This window comes from Gallinula chloropus (assembly GCF_964237585.1).
Source record: "Gallinula chloropus genome assembly, chromosome: 3".
NCBI classification, from domain to species: domain Eukaryota; kingdom Metazoa; phylum Chordata; class Aves; order Gruiformes; family Rallidae; genus Gallinula; species Gallinula chloropus.
The window spans coordinates 100940149-100968081 of record NC_140087.1 but is presented as its reverse complement, the minus strand read 5'-3'; the positions used below and the strand labels follow the sequence as shown (position 1 = coordinate 100968081).

The following is a 27933-nucleotide window of genomic DNA, read 5'->3' as shown; positions in this document are numbered from 1 at the left end:
TGTGGAGAAAATGCCACGTGTTTTGGAATAGGTGCAGGTAGTGTGGAGGCAGCAACATAGATCTTGAGAAGGTAATAGTCCATGTAACAAAGCCCAGTGAGTGACTGTTCATCTGTTAGGAAGTATATTATTTTCTTTAAAAAGTAGTAATTCCCTTTCCATTAATTTCAAAATACAATCAGAGGAAAGTATTTGGGTTAAGCTTGTCACAGCTACTGATTGAACTTCACTGTTTAACATCTTAGCGAGGTATAATTTTGCTGTTCCACAGCATATTAGACTAATGGGAAGGCATAGGCTTTGCCAGCAAGCTGCTTGTCCATTTCTCAAAGTAAAAGTATTTGTTTCTGCTACTTTAGATGCAGAAGAGTAAAATACAATTTAACAGCAATGGTAAAATATTCAAATGGCTGCTTTTCAAATGTTTTACAATGTAATTAGTGTATCCTAAATTGTTCAGAGAAGGGACTTAGCAGATAACAGTGAAAAGCTCAAAGGAGCAGCAAATAATTTTGGGTACCTTTTAGCCCCTAACCCGAAACTTATTCTTCAGAAAGGAATAGTATCTAGTGTTGTTCTTATCTCTTCTTTACAGCAGCTGTGCACAGTGGTATTTAGCAATGTTGGTGTCTTCCTCAGCCAGTCCTGGTATTTCAGCAATTAATTCTGAAACTTTGATTGCATCACTCAATCCTGTTTCTTACTGCAGGTGATGACCAGTAATTTTCACTGGGCTCTGACCCTTCTTGGCCCTTCTTGGTATGTGGTGTGTTTAGTAATATATGTTTACAATCCACAAAAAAAATCTGTGCGATGATTTCCATGGATGCAGCAGCCCACAGAACTGGTCCTCGGGTGCAGGAAAAGGCAAATGTTGGTTGCAACAGCTGGTCTTAGAAGGCCAAGCTGTTTGTTATCTTTTGAGAAGTACAAACTGTTTGGTTGTACCATTTGGCATTAGATAAGGTTAAAATTACCCTCAACACAGTATCCTGAGAGCACAGTTCAGCTGCTTGGGTTGGGTTTTTTCCTGCAGTAAGTTTCAAACTTCACATTAGTGTGAAAAATACCTTTCTGCAGCATTTCTAAGCAGTAAATGCATCTTCTTGTACTTCTGTGGCCAGGTTTGTAAGAGATAAAAACACAGGGTAGAATACTCCTATTGCAAACTACATAAATAGTCATCTATGCCCCCAAACTACAGTTGAAGTATTTAATTTCTTTTAGACTTCTGCATCAAAGCACCTTAGAAAAGGAAGTATTTATTTGCATATTTCCTTGATTGACTAAATGACTTGTTTTCTCATTAGCATTCCATGCCAGGGTAATGCATTGAATTTGCATTTATTTGCATTAATTAATTTACTATCCGGATGGTTAATTTGTGTGGTTTTAAATGGTTCATTCCTTTAACACATTGGTGTGAGAATGCTTGCCAACAGAGCTTCGTTCAGGAACAGAGAAGCACAAAGATAAAGAATGACCAGTGATGCTTTTGCATGTGGAACTGCTCTGTTGCCAGCCTGAGGCTCCCGTGTCTGCGGTGCATATGATTTGTGTGGAGTATGTGTAATGAACAGAAGTCCTTTTAGAAAGCCCTGACATGGTAGGCTTGTGCTGTAGGATTGGTATTCACATGCCCAGGGAGCCCAAGCTCCTAGGAGATCATTGGATGCACCATGAAGATTGGTAGCACCCAGCCTGCAAAAGCAAAGAACAAGACAGATATGGTAACCCATCTCACAGTATGTTATCCCTATCCCAGGTGGGAATTTTGAACAAAACAAAAGTTGCAGATACAAATGTTTTCCAGAAAATATTTCTTGGTTTTGGTTTGTTGTGTTTTCTTTTTCAATACCATATTTAAATCAAGAGGAATACTGTCAGATGTATCACTAGGAACTGGGAAAAAGAAGTTGATTGCTAAATTCAGATGGATTGAGTTTCCAAACAGTGATCCTGGGATTCAAATTTAGTCAGCATCCTTAAGAAAAAAAATATATATATACATATATATATATAGAGAGAGAGAAAACAATGACTAAAGCTCTAGTAATATTAGTAGCTATAGTCTTCATATGTGTCTTCTATCAAGGCAGCAGAAGACTAATCAAAGTACTTCAATTAAAATGGAGGGTAGAGATTGTCTAAAGTAAAATAATCACTAAATCAAGAACAAGTTTATTGCTAACATATTTTCAGGGATTTTCCTTGCTCTTTTGCACGCCATTGTATATATGCTAATAAATATCATTCAAAAGCTGCTCTAGTTATAAACCATTTCATATTAACAGCATTCAGACTGTAAAATACATTAAAAAGAAGTAATTACTCCTTATTTATTTCAAGTATTTCACAGAATCATAGAATCACAGAATCACTAGGTCAGAAAAGACCTTTGAGATTATCAAATCCAAATGTAGATCATCAAGTCCAACATTTCAAAGCATGCAGTCCTTTCTTTCCTCTGTATTTAAAAGACATCAAGGGTTCTCAAAATGAACAGAAACCCCAGAAGTAGATGAGCTGGAAACAAATGCTGTAAGTGTGGAGACTGATTCATGATGATATTTTTGGAGATGAGCACTAATTGTAGCATAGAGAATGGACTCTGTCATCTTCACTTATCATCAGGAAATCACACTTCACAGCATCTAGGTTTTTTTTTTTTTAATCTCCAGAATCTTCATTAAACAAATCATTCTTGTAAATCTATAGCTGTATTCGGCAGGATTAATGCAATAACTAGCCTGCCTAATTTTGGGGGTCAAAAGGGGATCTTCTCCATAATATGTATATATATATTTAATCAAATTATTAACATTGCTTGGTAAAAACTTTGTTCAAGAAACTCTGCAGTTTCAAACTGGATTTCCCTTTAAGGCAAAGCATTTTATACCCACATGGCTTACATACATGGGGGGTTGGACCCGATGATCTCTTGAGGTCCCTTCGAACCCCTGCAATTCTGTGATTCTGTGATACTTGGATGAACATCTACATTTTCTTTGTAGTGTTACACCATCCTTGTCAGTGCTCTACTCCAATCTACACATAGCAATCAAAAGAAATACTCGCATTGATTACACTGGTCTTTGGATCATAAATGATGCAAAGCTTTAGAGGTAAGCATTGTTCATTCTGCTGCTGAATTCACTCTCAGACTGTGCTTCTGTGAAAGCAGTGTGTGAGTGTAGAAGTGAGTGAAAGTTTTGATAATGCCTCCATGGTACAAAGGCTATAAATTAGCCTGTGGAATTTACAGTGACCTATAGATAAATATATAGATATCTAAGTCTGAATTCCCAGGCTTAGCTGGTCAGCAGAGTTCCCACCCAGTGGTTGCGTTTTGGCCTCCTCACTTATCAAAAAGCTCAGCAGTGGGAATTGTAGTTAAGCCAAAGTTATTTTAATGTCATCTTTTTGTTGGTCATTTGCAAATTACTGTTGGTCATTTTCTTAACCTCCATCTAACATAATGAAACATTCAAAGTGAGGAAGACCTATATTGCAGCCTTGCAGAGTATTTGTTCCTCCAGACTGATTTGTCACTTAGTGTTAAATGCACCAGAAAAGTTATGAGTAACCACTGCTGTGTGAATTATTTTGGTGTCACTGTCTCCTATTAGCTTGACATGAATTCCGTTTCTAAACTCTGACATGCATTTTTAGCAAAAAGAGCTTTCTTAAAAGACCAGCAGAAGTTCTCAACCCATTGCACGATATTCTCCTGATAATTAGCACTTACTGTGCCATGCAATGTGTTTGAGCAGTCTAGATGTTCTGCTGGGAAGTAGTAGAGTAGCAAAATGGAGCCCTGTGGTGAGGCACAAAAAAATCACTCAAGCATGAAAGTTAGGTTTATTTTGGTAGGTTTCTAAAAATTATTTCTAAACAACATATGTTTTTTGGCTGATAAAAGTATTCCATCAGTTAAGGATAGCAGTAGTGGTTAGTACTGTAGTTTTATTTGAAGTATTGTTCCTACTTTGTAGTCAGTGCATACAAATAAGATCTCCCTATACCTAAGAATGGTTATCATCAGCATTCCCAATTACATGTACTTGATCTGGTGTCAAATGTAGTCTTTTCTTCCTTTTTTCTTATACTTGTTATCACTGAGAAGCCTATGCGAGAGAGAAAAGGTGAATTATTTCCCTTCCTATGCATCATCAGAGAGATTGTTTATTAAATTCTAATTATAGAACAAATTGGTTACGGCACTGGAAACCCATTGAGGGCAGTGGAGTTGCATGGGGAGAGATAATGTGGCCTGAAGGACTCTTACCACTGATGCTTTTTAGAGAGAAGCGAAAGGCACCAGGTTAAAATATGTTTTCTTATGCACTGAATATATTAACATCAAGCCTCCCTCAGAGACAGTATGGATAGAAACTTAGACTGGAATTTTTAGGACACTACAATATTATGTTGCGGTTCTCATGTTTAAGAGCAGAATAATACTTTAATACAGAAATAAAGGTCTGTTTTAAGTAGTTAAAATAATCACCCAGAGAAAGCTTGGTAAATACTTTGAAGTAATAATTTAGTCAGTTCATGCATCCTTTTCTAGAATGAGTGCCTATAAACAAACTGAGATTGATTATAACAAGCAAGTTATTTGCAATAGTGATTTAAATTTATTCACATCATTTTGTGTTGGTATAATTTACCTGTGGATCCTTTATTACCAAGTCAGTACCACTATCTGGTACTTAGTTTTCAAATTTTGAGCTGAATCAGTCAGCAGTGACTGATGACAGAGGATTCAGAGCATTGTCTGCTCCTTCTGTGTATAGCAAAAATTAGAGGGAAGTGTTACACCTTTGTGAAAAGCAAGACAAATAAGATAGAAATAATCTCCAAATGCCCCATTACATTTACTATTAATATTATAAGCCTTGTGGGCACACTATAAACCCATAAAGCAACAGTTTTCATGGCATTAAGTGCCAGATTTTTAAAGTTCTAATCTTCGCTTGCAAGGAAAAAGGAAGATGACTTGCTGTGTTAGATCCACTCCCTTCTGCTTTTGGTCAGTGGCTGGCTATTTTTTTGCTTCCTCGTCCATGTAAGACTCCCTCATAACCAGATAAGCATATAATTTGTCACATTATTTTGCTTTATTGAGATTGTGGGCAAATTTGCAAATATTAGGGCTTTTAGAACCTATGCAAGTATTAAAAAAATAATGAATCATGGAGAATAACAACAGATTTATTAAGACTTATTTGAGTTTCAGGAGCCACACAATCAAAGCAAATGTATTGCTTTATCTCCTCTGCTCATTTGCATCTCTCCTGGCCAATGTGATTAAATCTAAAGAGTTTCCTGCTGTCTTCTAGCAGGAGTCTTTATAATATCTGTCATTCAGATATGCAATTTATTTGTTAATTTTTTTCTTTGTGAGTGCAAATTATTTTCTTATTTGCCACTTTTACTTGTGATAGCATTTGCTTCCATTTTCCAGATCTGTTTTTTGTTGGTTGTTAAGATATTTGCAGTCCTAGATTACACACACAAAAAAATGGCATTCTCCTGCTGTTGCAAAGCACAGTGAGGAAATGAAAGCATTGAAATATGAAGGCAATCACCAGATCAGTGTCAGCCTTGGCAAACTGGAGGGAAGAATGATTTGGCAAGAGTTTATATTTAGAGGTAACTAATGTTGTTTTTATTTTGATACCTGGGCCATCACTTTCCTGATAATTTTGTTTTGAATAAAATTTTAGAGCAGATTATTTCATTATGCCTGTAAATTCAAGGTGTCAGTTGCACATTGTGAAATTATTTGGGATATACTTCTAGATGAAATACCAATAAGAAAGCACTTGAAAGCAGGCAGAAGACGATGGCTTTTTCTGAATGTGTTGCATCAATGGAAAAATACCAGCCCGTCCTAAGTATAAAGGGAAATTTACTTCCACATGTCAGAAGCAGAGTTCAAAAGAACACATGTTGTTGTTACTAAACCAAACAATGTAGTTGGCAAAAGCAGATATGCTTTTAAATATGCAATGGGAAGAAAAGTGCGTGTTGCCTGTCTGCCTCCTTTGTTCCAACAACATCAATTGGCCAAATTGATGTTCTCTGTAGGGACCTTTTCTTATTTATATCTTTAAACCATCATGTTTCCAACAGCACTATGTCTGAGCTGCTGAGACATCCTTGTGAAAGGTAAAAGTCTTTTCTTTGTCCATTGATCACTGCTCACCTCCCTGGTGTTCGTAGCTATATGTTAGCCCTGCAAGTATGAAACCATTGATCTTCCTTTCCATGTCCAGCAATCCAGCCTCCACTTCAACCCCCAGGATTCATTTAGTAAGTTCTAGGGAGCATAGGATGGAGAAATGGCCATCCTAAGGATATCGCTCTGTTGGGGAAGTGCAGTACTCTAAAAGGAACTGAAAGTAAAGACTGACACATGGGGAGACATCAGCTTGGCTTCCTTTCTCTCTTTAACTCAGGTCTGGTCTGGCACACAATGTCCTGTCCCTCCATGCTGAGCCATGTGAGTGAGCAGGAGGCCCTGAAGAATCCTGTGTTCCCATCTGCTCAGCTTCCTCAGCCTGACACCCACCCCCCCACCCCCCCACCCCAAACCTCTTTTCCCCTGTCAAACCTTCAGGTTTCTAATGCTGTGGAGCCTGTAACTGTATCACCAACACCATCACCTGGAGTTGCAGTTTCACCCCAACAAGTTCAAGGATCTTGAATGATTATCCCACAAGTGGAAGTAAGAATGTTGATCCTTATGCTTTCCTTTGGACCTAGTATTATTCATAGAATCATAGAATGGTTTGGGTTGGAAGGGACCTCCTTTAAACCCCCCTCCACTAGATCAGGTTGCCCAAAGCCCTGTCCAACATGGCCTTGAGCACTGCCAGGGAAAGTGCAGCTACAACCTCTCTGGGCAACTTGTGCCAGGGCCTCACCACCCTTTTTTTCCTAATAACTATTCTAAATGTCCCCTTCTTCAGTTTAAACCCATTACCCCTTGTTCTCTGGCTACACTCCCTGATAAACAGTCCCTCTCCATCTTTCCTGTAGGCTCCTTCAGGTACTGGAAGGCTGCAGTAAGATCTCCCCAGAGCCTTCTCTTCTCCAAGCTGAATAAGTCCAACTCTTGCATCCTGTCTTCGCAGGAGAGGTGCTCCAGCCCTCTGATCATCTTCATGGCCTTCCTCTGGACCTGGCCAAGGAGGTTCCTGTCTTTCTTATGCTGGGAGTCCCAAAGCTGGATGCAGTACTCCAGTTGGGGTCTCACCAGAGCACACTAGACAGGGAGAATCTCCTCCCTTTAACCTGTCATGCTTCTTCTGATGCAGCCCAAGATATGATTGGTTTTCTGAGCTGTGAGCACATATTGCCTGCTCATATTCTGTTTTTCATCTACCAACACCCCTAAGTCCTTCTCCTCAGGGCTACTTTCAATATGCTCTCCACCCAGCCTATATCCATGTTTGGAGTTGCCCTGGCCCATATGCAGGACCTTGCAATTGACCTTGTTGAACTTCATGTAGTTTGCACAGGCCAACTTGCGGGTACTTGTGGATGAGAAGCTGGACACGAGCCACCAATGTGCATCTGCATCCCTGAAGGCCAACCACATTCTGGACTGCATCAAAAGAAGTGTGACCAGCAGATCAAGAGTGGTGATTCTGACCCACTACTCTGCTCTGGTGAGACCTCAACTGGAATACTGTGTCCAGCTTTGGAGCCCTCAACACAAGAAGGACATGGACTTGGTGAAGCGCATCCAGAGGATGGCCAAAAAATGATCAAAGGGCTGGAGCACATCTCCTGTGAAGACAGGCTGAGAGAGTTGGGCTTGTTCAACTTGGAGAAGAGACGCCTCTGTGGGGACCTCACAATGGCGTTCCAGTACCTGAAGGAGGCCTATAAGACAGCTGGGGAAGAACTGTTCACGAGGAGAGAGACTCACACTACCTATTGTCCATAACGTCCAGTTTGGAAGTTTTGTCCATTATACTTAAAACTTTTGAGGCAGTAAGTATAAAAGGAAAACACTGTTCCTTGCGTCACTGCCCTGGAAGGTATTACCCTCGTCACTGGAACACTGTAAAGTCAGAGACTGCTCACGTAGTTACCTTCCACTGTGTTCCCTTTGAACAAATACTCTGCAGATTTGTCCTCTGCCTTCTTTCATGCTCAGCACTTTGTTTCCATGTCTTAGGGAACAAAGTGCTCAGACCTTCATGTATCCTCTTGGAAGGCACATGAAACTGAATGTTGCCATAATGTCAGGTCACATCAACACTACCAGATACCTGATTATCTTTGCTAAGTCTGTAAGGTCACGATGAAATCCACTGATACTCCTTGGTAATTACCTGTCTCCTGCCTCTTCACTATCAAGACAATAGACTGGAAATGCTCAGGGGATCAGATTTTCTGTTGTACTATCACCTACCTTAATAACCTCTGCATCTTCTGAACACAGGAAGAAATCTTGATTTAGAGATCATTCCTCCAGTGTCACTTTCCAAACTGCCAAGTGCTTTATAGTGACTCTATCTGAGATCAAGATAACTTCTCTGGCTTTTTCTTAGGCATTACATGATGCATCAAACATGGCTTGGAAGGCCACTATCTCTGCAAATTTAACAAGATCTTCTAGTCTTATCTCCAGAAGAAGACAAAATCCCTGTTTGAAGATGCACCCTTTGATGGCATTTTTATTGTAGTTTAAACTCAGCGAGTTTCTAAATTACATGTTTTAACTCTGACTGACTCTGGTTACTTTAGGAGTGAAGCCCAATGCCACAGCTCTTAGCAACAGCTTAGACTTCCTGACCACTTCAGGTATTGCTATGGTTTTCTAAATCAAAAGACTTCCTCTAGAAAATGTTTCCCCACCTTGGACATCAGCTTCCTGCTAGCACTCATACAGGCACATCCAAGAGCCACTTTGTGTCCTCTGCTCTTGTTCATTTCCTACCATCTCCTCTCCCTTTGGGAATAAGTTGACTTCACTCTTTGAAACATGTCTCTGCATATTTGACTGAGCTCTCACCACTCTATCAAGGCTGCAAGTGTAACTTGCCTCTCTGCCCCCGCTCCTCCCCCCACCCCCAGCAGGCTAGCTGAGTAGCCCATTCTTGTCCCAGTTAATTCGTTTCTGCTCTAATGTAAAACAAACCTGTCTCAGCTGCTGTTACATGCAGCTCCTCTTGCACCCCTGAAAAGGCTGGATGAGTGCCCAGTCCTTCGCTTAGACTTCAATTTATTATTCAAGACTCTTTTGAACCATTCTATGCTATAAATAAGGGTGCTTTTTCTGATAGGTATCTCTTGCGCTAAGAAGCTAGACCTTGTGGCTGTTCTACTTACAGCAGTGTTCTTTCAGGAGAGGGTGACCCTCCAAATACAGCTTAAGCTTCTCACCCATGTTGCAACCAAGACCCACCTTAACTAGGAAACCAACTTGTCTGGTTTTAGATTGATTGTTGTGCTGTTTGTTTTTCCCCAAGCTGCCTAGCTTTATGGTTGAGGCTTTTCTTCCACTGCCAACATCTGTTTTTATACAACACAAAATCCTGGAGACTGTTACCACGTCTGGTATTTTAGTTCTCTCAATGCACTGCCCATCCAAATGAATATAGCCGACCTCCATGCAACTGCCAAGGTGGAACTGCCACCGTTCCCCTAGACCTGCCAAAGTTCCCCTAGACCTCGTGCAGAATAAATGGAATTGCTGGGAAATGTGTCTTTCCATTGAAAGTTGCCACACTGATATCCAGAGCTTTTGGCAAACATGTGCCTGACACTACACGGTGCAGGTCAAGCATGCCATTAACATTTACTAACGGCTTCCTGCACTAGCTGTTTTCATTAACATCTCCAAGACCCACACCCAGATAAATATGAACAGGTACTGATTACTGGGCTGGACTTCCCTTCCATGCAAATGTATATGGAGCCACAGCTTGAAGATGGAAAGAGAAGTTACCAGCAACTGATCTCTTGAAGTATAGTCTGCATGTGCATTTGCTTCCCACCCTCCTTCCCCCTTCTCTCTGCATCCTTCCAGAAATCTGGTGGGATTGGGACTGTTACAGCTGAGAGTTGTAAAGGCTACTGAGCTCTTTTCAGAGATACATGTGACTGCTGCAAGTGGAAGAGTCCTCTTGTCTTCATCATAGGATATACTCTTGGATTCACATGTGGAGTGTGCATATTGAAAAAAACATTTGATGGTATTATTCTTTTTATTTAAACAGTGAAAATATCATTCAAAAGGAAAAGTCAGTTCTCTTTTTCTTTTTTCCTGGCTCTCCCTGGATTCAGTGTAATTTGCATACTGCAGCACTCGTTATGTCTGTGTCAAAGACTTGGGGGCGGTGTGGTGATGGTGTTACATAAAATCCCACAGAAACTTGCAAAAGCAATGTGGTCTCAGTTATGAAGAAAACTCTACTGTGAATATATTTCAGATGGGAATACTATAAAAAGTGCATAAATTACTTGCTTGATATAGCATTTTCAGGACCATGTTATTAAAAAAGGTGAGATATGGTGTTCTGCTGTATCCCTCACGTCATTTAAATGGTTCTATATTTGTCAACGCAGTTGTCGGTAAAATTTCATTGCAGCATTTCTTTTTATCTCTTGCAAGTTTATTGGGCTACTTGAGATTTTATTTTATTTTGTAAATCAAGGACTATAATGAGACTGGTTTATAATAATATAAAAAGGGGCTATCCTGTGGATTCCTCGTTCTTAGAACAGCTTTTCCAGACCAACTTGACTCCCAGCTTCCACTGAACTGAGTAATTGCATCTGCTTAAGTTTGAAATAGGGAATTACAGAGCAGAACAGAAGTAGTTGTGCAAAGCTGTATAAAACACAGCATCAAAACAATGACACCGGCCTGAATACCTTTTACTGTGCTAGGTGTTTCTTAGCAGTAAGAAAGGAAATATATAATCAATTTTGAATGAATGCAGGTAGAAATAGTGCTGAGTTGTCAGTGCTCGCTCTGCAGATGTATCTTTTGTGTTGAATTAGGTGGAAACAGCAACTGATTCAGATACTGAAAGCCGAGGCCTGCGGGAATACCACTCTGTTGGAGTACAAGTGGAAGATGAAAAACGGTAATTCAAGCATGTACAGAAATCTGTAGTCTTTCATAACACAACACACGTTTGTAAGCAGAGTTAATAACAAACATCTGGCAAGTGCTGCCCCTAAATAATTCACAGATCCAAATCTTTCATATGCATACTGGTCATTTGGAAGAACTTGTAGAGATTACTTAACAGTTGCTAATATGTAGTTAAATTTCCAGGTTTTAATTGGAGGAAAGGTAGAGAAAGTTTTGAACTGAAGTAATGGATTAATATAGATTCATTCTTGGCAGAAAAAAATATGAAGAGCTGTATGTTGGAATACTTTTCCCTTGATAGGACCCTTCATGTTCATCCAGTCTTTTACAGTCCACGCATGGATATAATGGTTAGGATGTAACCCATGGGACTTTGCTCCCAAACTAGAATCAGCTTTTGTACTTGTTCAGTCCTTCTCCAGCTTTGTAAAACTGCTGTCCAATGTACTAACCTGCAGGTTATCCCTGGCAGGCACTGCCTGTTAAGTACTGGACTGGGAGCACTATCTTGTTTCAGGGCAGCTGTCAAACAGTATCTGTCTGCTAATTGCCTCTTACCATCATTGACTAGAAGTAATTTGAAACAATAGGCTCAGATATTAAAAGATTTCACAAACAGTCGTTGCTTCTCTATCTAACTTTTTAACATAAAGCTTTTGTGAAACATCATTATTCAGACATATCACAATAGAAGATTGACATTTAATGGTCACCTTATCATAGAATCATAGAATGGCATGGGTTGGAAGGGACCCCAAGGATCATAGAACTCTAACCCCCAAACTTATAAGGCAAGTAAAAATACCACAGTCTGAAGTCTGCTGCTACTATTTTCTCAACAGTCCCAACTTAGCAGACTTTCAGGTTTTATCTAATTAAAATTCTTAATATTTGAAATATTTTACACACGTACTTTACAGATTTCTATCAGTTGTAACCCTGCAGTTCTGCTAGTCATTCCCAGTTCATTTAGTAATGATACGTGGTATTTTGTAGTATGAGAAAAAATCAATATTTGCTTCTAGAGATAATTTGAATTATTTTCTTTTGTATCTTTGCTCAGATCAATGATGCCACTATGCATTTTGGTTTTCCTCTCTCTTGTTACTCACAGTCTTATTTTAGTGAGATATGCACAAAGAAAAAATAAAGTCCAATGAGAAAACCAGAATCCATTCACTGAAACACTGTTCCGTGCCTCTGTATAATGACACATGTATTTATACATCTTAATGTCTTTTCTTTCTTCCCTCTTCACCAAGACACGGACGATTCAAGCGCTCAAACAGCGTAACAGCAGCTGTCCAGGCTGACCTGGAACTGGAGGGCTTTCCAGGACACATCACAATGGAGGACAAGGGACTTCAGTTTGGTTCGTCATTCCAGCAGCACTCAGAGCCCAGCACACCCACCCAATACAGCGCAGTGAGAACTGTACGGACACAGGGACTGTTCAGTTACAGAGAAGATTATAGGACCCCAGTTGACACCTCAAACCTTCCACCACCAGAACCCTGGCTAGAGCCAGCCATTGAGACAGTAGAGACTGGTCGAATGTCTCCTTGTCGACGGGACGGATCTTGGTTTATGAAGTTATTACACACTGAAACTAAGAGAATGGAAGGATGGTGTAAAGAAATGGAAAGAGAAGCAGAAGAAAATGATCTCTCTGAAGAAAGTAAGAACATTTCAGTCACTTTTCTTATATGTGTCTGCTAAAATAAGAAAACTGTTAGGATAAACTTGTGGTCTGTAGGTTTTCCTTATTCATTCTGTAGTACCAAAGACACTTTACAGAACCATTAGATATGAGACTCCTGCCACTGACTGGAGTAAAGTTTTGTAGAAGTAGTTGAGGAGCCAGCTGTAGAGTCAAGCACAGGATCAAAGTCTGGTATTAGATAGGCCTCAAATGGTGCAATAGCTCCATCCACAACTAACTCTGACATGTTCTTCCCACTCACTAATATGGCTCCAGCACTTGTCGCTTTGTCAGAGCACACAAAGTGGTCTCATGTGAACATTTGTTTGCCATTTTTCTGATACCTGAGAACTTGCCTCTTATTGACAGGTGTTTTTTAAATGTTTCATTCCTTTATAGGCACTGCTGTCTGTCATAAAGGGTAGAATAGACAGCAGTAGGCAAGGACAGTAGTTAAAGCACTTCTGAATTTACACAGGCGTATGCACTATTATACAGTTCAGGTGCATTTTCTTATTACAGTTTTGACAAGAATCACTATTATTCTCTCATGTCGTGTGGAAACCTTGAAAGGAGTGATGGGATAAAGTGAAAAATAATGTAGACTATTTTGGAACAAGATCCAAGCCAGCACTAATGATAGTAATATATCAAAGTGGTCCTAGCACTCAGTAGCCAGCTCCCTGTGATTCCCTTTGAGGTCAATTATCCTTGTTCTTCAGGCTCAGTTTTATAAATATTTCAATCCCTGCCAATCTGAATTATTGTCTCAGATGAGATTTTCTCAGATCACAAATTAGTTCATATTAAGTTTTCTTACTAGCATCTTTTCCTGTACTCTCACAAATCTCACCATCACCTCTGAATACTACTAGTTCCTCATCGTCTTCTTTCCCCCTCAATGAGTGGTTGCTATGATCTACCCTTGGGTCTTGGACCAGGCCTACATGGTGACTAAATGGCCAATTTCTATTTCTTGCACTGAATTTTTCGAAAAAAAAGAACATCTACCTTTTTACCTCACCACTTTTTATTTTACAGTCATATTTCTCTGCTGTATTTTACACAAGTCTGCCAGGCAACAGCACAGAATTTGGGGTGGGGGGAGAGAGCGTAAGGCTGATTTTTCTTCCTTTAGCCTCCAGTGCTTTCTGGAGCATAGGGTTTTGTCCTTGTTTTCAACATGGCAGAGCTGAGCTGAGCAGAGAATTTTCCCCTTTGCACTGATACTGTGAAGACTTTAATACCCTCCTAGGGGCTATCAAAATACAAATAATAAAATATTTTGCTTTGCTTGGCCTGTGTGAGGATTTCCAAGCCTTCTTTCATAAGTACCTGGTTGCCTGTTACTGTGCAGGGATATCAGTGTTTATTTGAAGCAGAAGCTCAAAGAGCAAGACTTTAGTCTCCTTGGAAAGAGTAGAGTTATGAGGGAGAAAACATGTAGACAGTTAGACCCTCTCTTTCCCCAGGAGGCCAGTGAAGAGTCTGCAGGCGAGAGGTGGACGTTTCCCACCTGCTCTCTCTCTGTGAGCTGTTCCTCGGCCACAGCCCTCATCAAACCTGCAGCCAGACATAAGTGAGGAGTGGAAACACTCTCACATCAGTACTCCTTCCTCGCTTGGAGACACAGACAGGGAGTTAGTGGTGGTATTTGCTGGAATATGAAGCTCTCTACTGTGGTAGGAAAACTTGGAGGAGCTGATTTTAGCTGACTACCTGTTCCTAGGTGCAGAACCACCCTCCTTCCCACCACGTAAAGCTTTGCTTTTACACTCCCAAAATACTCCAGCACACCTTGCTGCACAGGTAAACAGCAATTAGGAAGAGAGTTTTCAGGAAATCATACAGAAGACATGAAGACAAACTGGACATCAGTAGTTTTAATTAATGTTCAGAGTTAGTGACACCCTTTCACTCTAAAACATTTCAGTCAGAAAACAAATCAGAGTATCAGGATTTTACATTTCCCTGTTTGCAGAGTGACTTCTCTAAGAGAAAAAGAAAGAGTAATTCCCTGGTACAGTTACTAAAACACAACCGAAAGGGACCTTTGAAATCCTCTTTTTAAGCTATCAAAAATTAGTTAATTACTTGTCTTGGAAAAACATTTTGACCTTCCCAATAGGTTAGGGAAATTATCGTAGATTAGGTCTGTATAGCGTATGCAAAACCAGATGTTTGTCTTCAGCTGGCAGTCAAAAGAGACAGCCAATTTTCCATTTTATGTGGCTCATTTCAAGAGATCTTCCTCAAATAATTTCCATATTACATTATCTTTGAACTTGTATCCCTTCACCTAACATAGCTCACATCAAGTAAAAGCAAGTTATCAAATCGTGATTTTCTCTGAAGGAATGAGCTTCACAGCATTTAAACACTTCAGCCTGAGTAATTTTTTTTTTTCCTGTTGAGTCTTTGACACATTTTGTATCCCCAGTTTGAGCTATGGAAGTTGAAAGGTATGTATCCACAAGAACTGAAGTTTAATGATATCCCAGCATGAAATATATCTTGACATATTTAAGCATTTGTCAATTCCCTAAAGAAAGTACATGCAAATAGGGAAGCCAGAAGCAACTAAATCTGTTTTTCCATCTTCCGGCAGGAGCTACTATTCCCAAAACATTTAATAGCAAAGTCTGCACATTCAAACTGTCATTGTTAATGCTGAATCATTTATTTTTGGCCCAGGTATATTAATTGTACCTGAAGACCAAATATAGCTTTGTACCTCATAGAGGAAGGCTGTCTTTATGACACCATTTCTGCTTTGTTTTAATCATGGGAAGAGTTAAAATAGAACTGCATTTTAGAAAACAATTTCATTTTCTGCGTTAGCACAATAGCCCAGAGATCACAGAAAGCTGTCTGATTGCTGTATTGATTTTTTTCTTTCACTGTAGCTTTTCTCTCATAATGTTGTTTTAAGAACTTCACTCATCAGGTTTTAGAAAAGGAGAAGATAATCATTGCAGCAAAAATAACCTCTCTCTCTTTCTTTTCACAGAATTTGTTTATTTGGTCATTTGCCATGAATTGTATTTTGGAGTCTGCAAAGTTCATATATTGTTTGTGGGGGCAGTTATTTGTGTTCTCAGTGGTTTTTATTACATATATAGAGATATATATATAAAATATATATGTGGCTGTAACTGTTCCCTGGGTAAGTCATCTGATCATTTGCACTAGCAGGGTGCCTTCAAGCAAAGATATGTGTTTCTCAAGGGTGCTGACTGGAGTTTCAAATTTACACCCTGAAAATTGTGTTTGGCTATTACTGGTATGCAGGTGATGACAAGAAAAACACCCTCAATTGTCACAAAGCTATTGAAGACCAAGAGGGCAGGGACTCTACTGCCCGCAAGCAGGGATGGGGAGAGGCAGAGAGCCCAGCAGGGAGCTGCATTCCCTGCCCACAGCTTGTAGGCAAGATCTGGCAGAGGGAAGTGGAAGATATCCAGAGCTTCTGAATGCCACAGGCTTGGCCACTGGAATATTTCAGTATGCACTTCAAATGGAGAACAGCCACAGAGAGTTTACTCACATAAAGATCCTAAGATAGGTGCAAAAATATAACTGTAGTCCAGCTGGAAGGTGGGTTTGCTGGTATCTTCCGGAGCTCTGCTAGCATGGCTACACTGTAAAGTGATCTCTAGTGTAAAATAGGCATTGGAGAGAGCTATTCCTTTTCCCCTCTTACCCCTTCAACCCATGGATGCTGGATTTTTAACTTGTTAATCCTCTGGCTGATATTTCCACAGTTCTGCAAGTGCCTTAGTAACACGATGGAAACAGAGTAGCAATAAAAAACATAGAGTTAAACTTCCCATACTAAAAAAAAAAACCAAACCAACCCCCCCCCCCAAAAAAAAAAAAACCAAGAAAAGCCTCACAACCAAATTATTTTAGTATATTCATCAATTAATCATCCATAAAAGCTTTTTGTAGGTGTATGACCAAATATGGGTTATCCTTTAACCAAAGAGAAATTACTGACATAATTTCCTAATGCTTTTCACAAACTTATCCTTCAGGAACTATTGAAATTTACATTTAGAGTATTGCAGATGACTACAGAATGTCTTAATTGCCCTGAAACAGTCTCTAAAGTCAATAAAAGACAGTCCCATGGTGTGGAATCTGAGACTTTTTCCTGGCGTTTGTATTGTTCCGCTCAAATTTTCTCTTCTTTGAACTCAGCTCCAGTCTGGTAAATACAAATTTGCATGGAGTCCCACTTGGTGCACAAGGGTCCCACTGCCAAACCTACCCTCCAGAGCACTGCCAGCTGGTACCTGCTCTGTCCTACCATGTCACCTCACTCTGAGCATTATACATTTATTATAATGCCTGCCTGCCGTGCTGATAGCAAAGAAGACATCTGTTTCTGAAGATTACTAGTTTAGATTTAGAGATTAGATAAGTATTTTGTCCTGCTTTGAGTTAGCAGGATGAACTAAATGCCAGTTTGAATGTTTTTTCCAGGCATGTGTGTGGAGCAATTTATTTATAACTATAAAAAAAAAAGTGGAACAATCCAACGGGATGAAAATTTAAATTAAAACACGTCATCTAAATAAACAGTAATGAATGCCAGGAGCAGATTGATTGTTAGTAGTTTCTCGTTGCTGGTGCAGCAGTGACACGATTGAGCAAAGCTTTTAACCTGTCAAGAATAGAGTTACAGCATCAGACTGCAACTGTGAGTTCATCAATATACATCTAACTTCTCCCCCTCTACCTTTGCAGTATGAAGCCCTTTTCAATTACAAGGTTCCGTTGCATTTCCTGAGCAATGCTGCACATATGTATATAGATAGATAGATACATTGCTTGCCATTTTGTAATATGCTTATTTCAAGGGAAAAGACACCATTGTGTTACTTGCCCCTGTTCCATGCAGGCAACTTACACAATCTCTCTCCAGGGTAAAAATCCCGAGTCCGCTTCTGCTAGAAGTCACGGTCAGGGTTTTCTATGTCTTCAGAACAGAAGCTATACACACAACAAAAATGGAGTGCTGCATATGCTTCAGGGAGCAGAATTAAGGTTGTGTGACTCTCTCTTGACAGTCAAGTAAATATAGCACCATCTTAATGGAGGGAGGTATATGCATTATATGAAAATTATATATATTTATGTATGTTGGTAGATTTTATCGTCATTTATTTACAAGCAAAATCTTCTAGGCTTCACCAAACCTCTGAATCTCTCCAGTCTCTAACATTCATCATTCTTTCATGGAGATAATCAATCTGCACTCATCAGAACAATTCCCCAATGCATGAAATTAATAACAAGGCCTTGGCTGTCTATTAATATTGTGCTAAAGATTATGAATTGAAGTGTTTTAATATTTTAATTTAATTACAGAAAAGCAGAGTAGCATGAATATGAGACATTCTAACTTCTGTGTTTTATTACGTCTGACTTACTTATTGAAATGGAAATAGATTTGGATCTTTAGTAAATGGTAGGGCTGTGATTATACATGTGTATTCACCACCATGACTCAGGGACACATGCAAGTAGCCCAGAGCTCCTGTGTCTCACATCCCCAAGAGATGTGTATCACACCAAAATGCTGCATTGCCAGTGTCTAAGTCTGACTGGCCTTTAAATCACTAATACTTGTTGACATGATCCTTCAGGATAATGAAGATAAAACAAATGTTTATTTAATATGAGGGGGAGGGGGGGGAGAGGTGTGTGTAAGGTAGCTGTGAGATTCACTAGAAAATACCAGTCATATATAGAATCTGTCAAGCTCTACATTTCTGCCGTAAGGCAAAACCAATGTCCCTTACTCAGGCTACACTTGGAGTTAGGAGCAGAGGAAACTTAAACTGAACTTAGCTCACCGAGACAAGCACGACCACCCTCAGCCTACACAATCCTCCTCGCTCGCTCTCTCTGCCCTGTGAATAGTTGAACACAGCATGGAATGGGCAATGCCAGGGGCCTCCTGCAGCCCAGTTCCCCATCCTGGCAAAGGAGGGACTCTGCCCCAGCACTGGGACTTTGTTTTATGTTCTGAGCTACAGAGCATGGAGGGAAAAGGAGGATACAAGACTGTTTGCTTTTCACTTAAGTTTTTGCCTTTATTAAAAATGCTGAAACAAATCCAAAGCCATTTGTTTCAGATCAAACAAAACATTTTTTATTTAGGTTTTTGAATGTTTGTTCAGGTTTTAACGCCCAAACCATTGCTTCCCATATGCCAATAACTCTGAAGAGGAAAGTGAGAGGTTTGGTGATCAAAAACCCCAAACCAATTAAAATGCTGTATTTCATTTGGAAAACAAAACAAAACAAAAACAAAACCTCAGCAAATTACTCATGCAGCCTCGAACCACTTAACCCTTTCAGAAATGGGTGCCACACGAGGCTGATGAATTATGCATATTGCTATTTAATTTAGTGTTGTGGCACAGCTGTACTGCTTGTCTGACAGAAAATGGAATAGAGTTTGAGAACCACAGCTCTACACGTTAACACATGCTTATAAAGTTACGGTTTGAATGTTTCCATAGAAGTAGAGCCTAACACTCCCAAATTTTCTTTTGCTGCTACTGGTCTGGAGGAAGCAGAATTAAAATGTAATTCCTAATACCAAAACTTCACATGCCGCTCACTCCCCTCTGATACCTATGCCCCATAACACAAAAACGTTGAGCCCTGTCAGGGTGAGGTTAATGTTTCTCTGTCGCAGACTGCAGATCAATTCTGCTGGACTGTTGTAGCTTCATTCCGCCCTCTGCATTCTGTTCGAGTTATCAGTTTGGTTTCCTCAAATTGAATTAAGAGATGTCAGAGTAATTCCTGTCTCACCCCTATGGCTACCTCTCTCTCTCTCTGCCCTAAATATTATTTAAAGATCTGGAAATTTTCCAGATAAAATCAACCCTCCATTGAAGCCCCACCTTATCGCACTTTTTAAAGTGTTGCTTTTTCAGCATAGTGATGGATGTGGAGGACAGGAAGTGTAGGAAAGAATGCGTAGGAAGGAGGTGTGGGAAAGTATATTGCTGCCTACCAAAGTATGGTATTTATCCCATAAATGTGGGAGTCCAGGAGGGGTTAGGTTTCTAGGGATAAGCCAGTCCCCTTAGGCGCTCCCGTCAATGGAAAGAAATAGGTATCTCCAGGAAGAGATTTCAGCTCATCTAAAAATAAATGCCTATCATGGCTGAGCTGATGGGCTCAGCCTACTGATTATAGAGCATCCAGAGCTTCTGATTTAGACAGACAACTTTTGAAAGGAAAGTTAAGTAAAATTAATTTGGTCCCTTTCCCCAGTGCTTATGCACACTGTAATGGCAAGTGTACTGACAGTGGGCAAAGCCCAGCGAACGACGGGGACTGAATAAGATTCAGGAAAGTCCTGGAGCACCCGCCTGTGTCCCGCTTCTTCTGAGGCTCCTGTGCTTAGGTCTTCCTGGGGGGACTGTTGTCATTTACTTTGAAATTTAAGATTGTTCTCAAAAACATTATGGATGTGTGCCCACTTCAGGAAGCAGTCTATATTCCCTTGGGCTTTTTCTACTTTCTTAAGCAAAGACAGTCTTAGCTGTTCTGAGCTATTAATATATCATTTATTATTGCCAAAGGGTAAGGTGCCACAGAGCTTTCCTATATGTCCATCTTTATCAAATATATGTAATGTATATAATCACAAACTGCAAAACCAAATATTTACTTACTGTGTAAAATAAAAATCATTTCAGCTGTGTATTTTTTGAGCTGGATTTTGCATTTACGCCCTGAAGTTATCTGTTGGTAATAACCTGTCGGTATGCTTAGTCCTAGGTAAGATCCGAAGTGCTGTTGGAAGTGCTCAGCTCCTCATGTCTCAGAAATTCCAGCAATTTTATTGGCTTTGTCAGCAAAATCTGGTAAGTCACTATGTTTGGCTGTTATTGAAGAGTTTCAGGTTACTTGTGTAAGACAGAACTTTAAATTTAACAATTTATTTTTTTTTTTACTTCAAAAGCATTAACAAAACCAAGCCTAGTGAAGCCAAACAGCAGTATTCTGAAATGTCATCTTCATGTAACATTTTGTCTTACAGCTCTTCTTTTCTTTTGCTTGCTCTTTTTTTTTTTTTTTACTTAATCTTTAAGTATGGTGTTAGTACACTTTTTTATCAAAGTAAACATGTAATTTCAGTAATTTCAGTCTGGCTGTGTTTTGTCTTTTTTTGCTGTCTTTATTAAAGACACAAAAAATAAGAAGGAACCAAGTGCAAGTTTTCTGAGACGCAATGTTATGATTTATTTTTGTAATACCCTAAAATAGGAACTACATTTCTGGTAAGAACTTACAGTAAGTGAAGAATAGTAAAAGAGCAGAATAGTGCAGAATATATGATGTAGCTTTCAACCTTTCTACCTGAAAATAGGACTGATCTTGGAAATGGGAATATACATAATGTTCATAGAATTGGGTTTCATAATTTGCATTGCCAATTATACGTAGGATGTCCTAGGGCTAAAGGAACAGATACAGTGTGTTACTTGTGAGAGTTACTGCTATTGTTCTGGAAGTTCATTAGAGACTAATCCAATTCTAAATGTTATCTTCATTAATGTGACAGCAGCCATCACTGATAGAAACGTTGTGGCAAGATGATACTAATCAATAGAAGAAGGTAATTCTTCTAGCTATTGCTGGTGCTAGGGCACTTACTTTCTTCGTCTCGCTTTAACTTCAAGTGTAACGTTCACCTTTTGACTGCCCTCACACTTCACGTATTAAAAGTGCTGAATTCTCTTGCGTGCATGACAGCAGACATGAGCTATATGTCTGGTTAGATACATTTCTTTACTTGCTGATATTTGCCACATAACTATTTAAGGTGAAACATTAATTCTGCAGAGATCCGCTTGCTACTTACCATCCATAAAGTTAAACATCCAGAATTCCTGAAACTGCAATTAAATATTACTGAGAAAGTCGTGCCAAAAATGCCCTACCTTCTGATAGAAAATGATATGATGTATGGTCCTCATTAGGAAAGAATCCAATTATCCACTTCAAAAACTCTGTCAAAACAAGAATTTTAATAGCTGTTACAGAATGACAGATGAAATATGCAAAGTCAGGCAAGCAGGAGATGACCATGTTTGTAATATCAAATACATCATGTGGGCTCCCTCTCTAGTCATTTGTTTCGTAGCAAAAGAAGGAAATCTTCATCAATGTCTAAAAGTTTCTCACTGCAAATTTCAAAGTGCCCTCCATTACCTGATTGATTAAGCTATGCAAACGAAGATGTGGAGAGCCTAACCTCCACTCCACTTCATTTATCTTCAAGTAGGTCCAGCACTTGTGCTCAAGAGCATTACTGTAATAAGAAGCACAGCTCCTGCTCAGCACAGCCATCAGCTGTTCACAAGTGCCAACAATTCACTGCTGCAAAAGCAATAGGAGCAGAAGGAGAAACGTACAGCTTTGCAGACAACATGACCAAAAAACCAGCAAGATTTTATTTCTCTTATTATTTGGATAATAAACCTTTGAACTCTGTAGCAACAGCTTTATCCCACTCAGAAAATTTAGGCTCTGAATATCTTCAGCTTCATTAACCCAGCAATGGGCTCTGCAAAAAGCAGCAACTAAAGAACTGGACTTTTAGCTCATTCCTGTTTTAAGGCTTTTCTTCCTATGCCTAATGACAGAGTTTGTTGTTAAATAGTCACTTGGTGCTTATCCACAGCAGGCTTTCCGTATGCTTGCAAGGCAGGAAGTGTCTTGGTGCCCCACGGGAATGCTGCCAGAGAGCAGCCAGTTAGTGTGTTCCCCCACTCAAAGACATCCAGCACTTACAGGGCTTCTGCAGAGCGGTTTTTCTAGCAGTAAGTGTAAACGTAGGAGAAAGAATGACAGCATTTACTTCTGTCAGTTCAAAATGCAGCAAGGGTTTAGGAAGAGGAATGTACTTACTCAAACTGAAATGTAACCAGGCAATTCACCTGTTGCCTGTAGACTTTTCTAAAGGGTCATGGGAACTTCAGGGGATGCATTTGGTTATGCCCAGGGTTATGCCCACTCTCATCTAGGGTAAATTTATGAAAATGTAAGCTTCAATGAAGGTCTTTATAAGAATCTGACTGGCTATCTCTAACAGCATACTGTTCCTACTGACAGCTAGGAAAAAAAAAATCCCTGATTAATAACTACTCCCTCCTGCATTATTCACATTATCTCTTGTAACACCCTGGTTTTTCTTTGAAGTGTCCTCCTCCGTACTCTCTAGTCAGCACAGATCCTGCTCAGCTCATGAGATCATCGTTCGATATATCATGGTTGCAGGCAAAAACAGAGCGGCCCGAGCACCAGATAGGTACTTTTCGCTCGCTTTAGGCTTCCTTCAGAAAAAGGGCTGCGAAGCTGAATTCCCGGTAAGATACGAATAAATGAGCAGTTTCTGAGAAGAAACAGGTTCAAGCCAATCTTTTCAAAACTTAGTTAGCCGTAACAGTAATCATCAGTGCCAGCATTTGTCAGTGGCCTGCGGATCCATAAGCCATAGCAGCAGGAGGCAGCCCTCTTGTGTCCAGAAAATGCACCGCACAAGCAGCCGCGATGGAGCTGCGATCTTCTCAAACACCAGGAGCAGTGGGGCGGACAGAGGTACAAAAGAGCAATTAGCCTTGATTCACAAGGCAATGGCATTTCAATGAGTGGCATCATTTTAGGGCTATTTAGTGGAAACTGGGGAGAGGGACTGAGGAGAATGGGCTGGAGAGAACAGATTGCAATAGAAGATATATTGCTGAAGGACTGTCCTGACAAGTTTCACACGGGGAGTCAGTTCCTGAAGCCTGAGATGTTGACCTCTGTAGAGTAACTAATACTACTGACACCATTTTTAAATGGTTTTGGAGTAAAGTGGGATCTACCCAATTATGTTGTTTTCAGTGAACACTAATCTGGAGTTGTATCATGTTTAACGAAAGTCTCATATAATCTCTACAGCCAGTTGTGTTAAGCCCCTAAAGCTCCCTATGAAAAGGAGACTTTCTTCTTGTCAAGAAGACTTAGAAGTGGATAGGCGTTTAGACTGGTTCTTGGCTGGGTTTTCCAAGGAGATTTTGATAGGGGTGACACTTCATGTTGTCATGCCCAGCTCCAGGCACTCAACTCCCACTGTGACATCAGCAAAACCAAGTTTGAGTAGCAATTCCAGGTGGAAGACTCCTAGAAATCTGCAATTCAAGGGAGGAATTCAATTGAAATGCTGACTTATCTCCCAGGTTTTAGGAAACTGTGTGAGGTTGTATTCAATACGTAAAATGCCTTCGTCCACTAGTTTTGTAGAAGGCCTTGCTTCAGCAGTAACACCCATGTTTCCAACACAGTAAACTAATCATTACAGCTTCTGCCCAGGAGGGAGGAGATCCAGGGTCCCTTTTGGCCTGGTTTCAACTCCATCTCTCCTAGCTCCAGTGTTTAGACCATTTTAACTGCTTGTTCATACCCTGGAAGGAAAGAGACATTTCTCCATCATCTTGACGGACTTGTTTATCAGTTAAACCCTATTTCATGTAGTATTAAGCCTGTCTTATTGAGCTTACCAGTGCTCATAGGAAATGGGGTTAAGAGTCTGTATACCACCTTTTTATGTAATTTTGTGTAGCATGGATACCAGGTTGATAGTCAAATGAAGTGTCATCTTGCTAATTGTTACCACCGATGTTTGCTCTATAAAATGTTGTGCACATAGCACCACACAATTGCAGTACTTTGGGATAGGGCCTTTCCAGTTCCTGAGCATGATTCAGCCTCCTGGAGAACAAAATCCTACCATCCCCATCAAAACTCTGTACTTTACATCTACATTTGTAAACACAAGGCAATGTCAACATCAAATTCAGCATAAGCTGACAACTCCTGTGTGGTGGTATTTTGTCGTCTAAGCAGGTATCATGGATGTAATGTTTAACCAGAAAGACCAGGCTGGTTAGAGTATGAACCACATTCCCCTCAGCAGGCAGAGGCTGTCAGCATGTTCCTTCATAGGAACACAGGTTGGCATAGCACATGGTGCTAAAGAACTTCCCGTGCTGCATGGATTCAGGAAGACTCACATACAACATCCAACTCATTCACGTTTGGTTGTGTAGGCGGCACAACTTTCCAGTCACAGCTCCCAGCTGTAAAGCACGTGTAGCCTGAGCACTCAGCAGCACTGTAGCAATGTCACCTGGCTTGATGCCTCTCCTGCCTTAGACCACGTGGTTTAAAGCCTCCTGGTCTATTCATATTCTCTCCTTTGTGCATGACAGGACCCGAGTGCCATGCCAAGACCAACTTCCCAGGACCTAGCAGGTTTCTGGGACTTATTGCAGCTCTCAATTGAAGACGTCAGCATGAAGTTTGATGAACTGCACCAGTTGAAACTCAATGAATGGAAAATAATAGAATCACCTGAAAGGAAGGTAAGCAGACCACGGACAATACCATTTGCTCCTCATTTATAGACCTGTGGTCTCCTTGTGTTAAATACAATAGTAAAACACGATAGGTTTCTAACCCCAGAATATGTCTAACTGGCATGGCCCAATTCATACACAGAAACCCTCATCAGATGTGGGGATTGTTTTCTTTTTAATGATGTTGAGCTGAATTGTGTAACAAATAAAATGAATTTTAATCAAGGTAAACTCAGCACTCTGCTGAGGGGCAGCTCAAACCTGAATGCTACAGGATTTAATCCTCCCTGCACGATGCAGCTAATACCGGGAGTGAGAGAAAAAGCATGTGGCAAAACAGAGCGTGGGTCAAACCAGAGCTTGGCCCACAACAGTTCAGTGGATCAAGAGTACTTCTGGCAAAATGCCCACAGCTCTGCCCTGCAACTCCACCACTTAGGAGACACCGCAGCCGCGATGTTTAACGAACCAAAGGTGGCAAATTGCCCACAAATGCAATGTAATTGTGAAACTGCCTTTCCCCTTTCTAGAGCTCCATCCCTCACCTTGATTATCCCGTTATCTTTGCTGATTATTGTATCAGTCAGATGAAGACAGCACTTGTTTTGAGTCAGTACTGTTGGACTCAGGTGAATACTTGTTTGGTTTGGGAGGAATTAGGAGGCATTTTGACAACTCTTTCATTTCTTCATGCTCCTCTTGGATTTTAATTTTCAGCCAACTGGTTGGTGGATGGTGAGTTTGCAACTCTTGCTTACTAGTGACAACTGGAAGTAAGAAATTATTATAGTGACAGCACAGTGATGTTCCTAAAAAGGAAATAAATAAAAGTGGAAAGAAAAAAAAATTAAAAAGGGTCAACAGGAATGGAGCCCTTATGTTCCTGTCTGAAAACAGGAAACAGAGAAAATAAAGACTGGAAGAGCTGGCTGTCATGGGGAATAGCATCTTAACCTGCTGCACCGTTCCTGTTGAGCTGAGAATGTAAAATTATGTTCTCAAACAACTTCAGTTATTTAATCTTGGCTAATGTATTTCAGTTGTAGATTCAAAATTAGTTGGTTTTTTTTTTTAAAAAAAAAAAAGACCGAACAATGAAGAGTCTGTAAACCATAGGCGCATCTGTTCAATTTTTGTATTATTTGAATCCTGCTGTGCATCAAATTAACTGTGTTCTCCATAAGGAACAGCCCATACTCTGGACTATTGCTATTACTTTAAGAGTGATATAGCAGAAAGATTGATCATAAGAACTATGATACATATATGAAGTTGTGGAATCTCTTGTCTTTGGGGCTATCCAGTCCAGTATTAAATACGATGTTGAAAAACCTGCTTTAACTTCAAAGTTGCATCAAATTTCAAGTGAGCTTGGAATGGAGCTTGTATTGGAACACCTCCAGAGGTGCCTTCCAACCTAAGCTGTGGTATCGTTCTGTGATTCTACAATATCTTTTCAGGCCCTTATATGGCATTTCGCAGTCTCTAAGTGGAGTAAAATATCAATTTCATACTTCAAAACAATTCTTCCTTTAAAACCTGCAGAACAATTTACAGGTGCTTTGGTACCAAAATCTACTTCCTCTCACTTGATAATTTGATAATTCTTCAATATAATTTTCTCTAAAATGGTCCAGGATGGCAAGCAGAACAATTAGCCCTATGTTCTCTTTCTGGTTGGTGCTTGCATGTTTCCATTTAGCAATTCATAGAGGAGACTAAACTAATAGACATGTATACACAGCTGCTATCTCATATCCAGCTGAGGCTAAACTCAGTGTGATTAATTTAATTAAAAATCCTGTCCTGCTAATCTTAGGCAGTCTTTTGACTTGATCAGACCACACAGATGCGCTGAGTTCTTATTGGAGAGCCAGTGTGTGTTTCCGTTTATAATGAATGTAACGATGTGTCAGCTAAAATTAAACCAACGCATATGTAAGTGAGGTAACGCAGATTGCATGTGCAGGATGGCTGCAAGGGCAGCAGAAGGAAGCGTAGTCTTTTTTTAAGTGGCAGGACTGCAGAATTCATAGCGGTTGCTGGAAGGACAGGGCTTTGTCGGTGTCCCTAGTGTGGGTAGCTATTCGTGTAATCCATTAGTCAGCTGATTGGAGAGCACAGATTGAGCATGCTTGATGTACGTAACCAGTATTTTGCATTTCATGTCTTCGATTTGCATGCACTGCTGACGGTACCTTCCGCATGCAGCTCACCCTCAGTTTTAATGCCCTGTTGCAGGAAGAAAGAAAGGTTCCTCCTCCTGTACCAAAGAAGCCCCCAAAAGGAAAATTCCCTATCACAAGAGAAAAATCTCTGGACCTACCCGACAGACAGCGACAAGAAGCTAGAAGACGGCTAATGGCTGCTAAGAGAGCAGCCTCTTTCCGACAGAATTCAGCCACAGAGCGTGCAGACAGCATCGAGATATATATCCCAGAGGCTCAAACCCGGCTTTAAAGACAGAATGCTGCAGAGTTCCTTTTTTAAACAAAATGCTTGTACAGTTTGTCACTTACCTGGTAATTTTTGTCTCATTCTCTCCACTAAATATGCCCTTGCTGTTGTGTTCTTTGTGCCATAAGCACAGTGGAATGCTTTTGATTTCCTCAGAATTTGCTGAGCTCACCGCAAGAATGACTTCTTTTTGTATTTATTGTCTG

General features: G+C 40.1%; 1 protein-coding gene across 1 annotated transcript in view; it reads left to right on the top strand.

Annotated features, from left to right (window-relative positions):
* DLGAP2 (DLG associated protein 2) overlaps window positions 1–27730 on the top strand; it is a gene marked incomplete at its 3' end in the record, with an annotated part of 378466 nt that extends 350736 nt beyond the window's left edge. The window contains exons 9-13 of the mRNA XM_084262520.1: window positions 11032–11117; window positions 12391–12806; window positions 20637–20728; window positions 25124–25276; window positions 27512–27730. Of these exons, the coding sequence (XP_084118646.1) occupies window positions 11032–11117; window positions 12391–12806; window positions 20637–20728; window positions 25124–25276; window positions 27512–27730 (966 nt within the window). The remainder of the gene's footprint in view (window positions 1–11031; window positions 11118–12390; window positions 12807–20636; window positions 20729–25123; window positions 25277–27511) is intronic.
* Window positions 27731–27933: the final 203 nt, after the last annotated feature.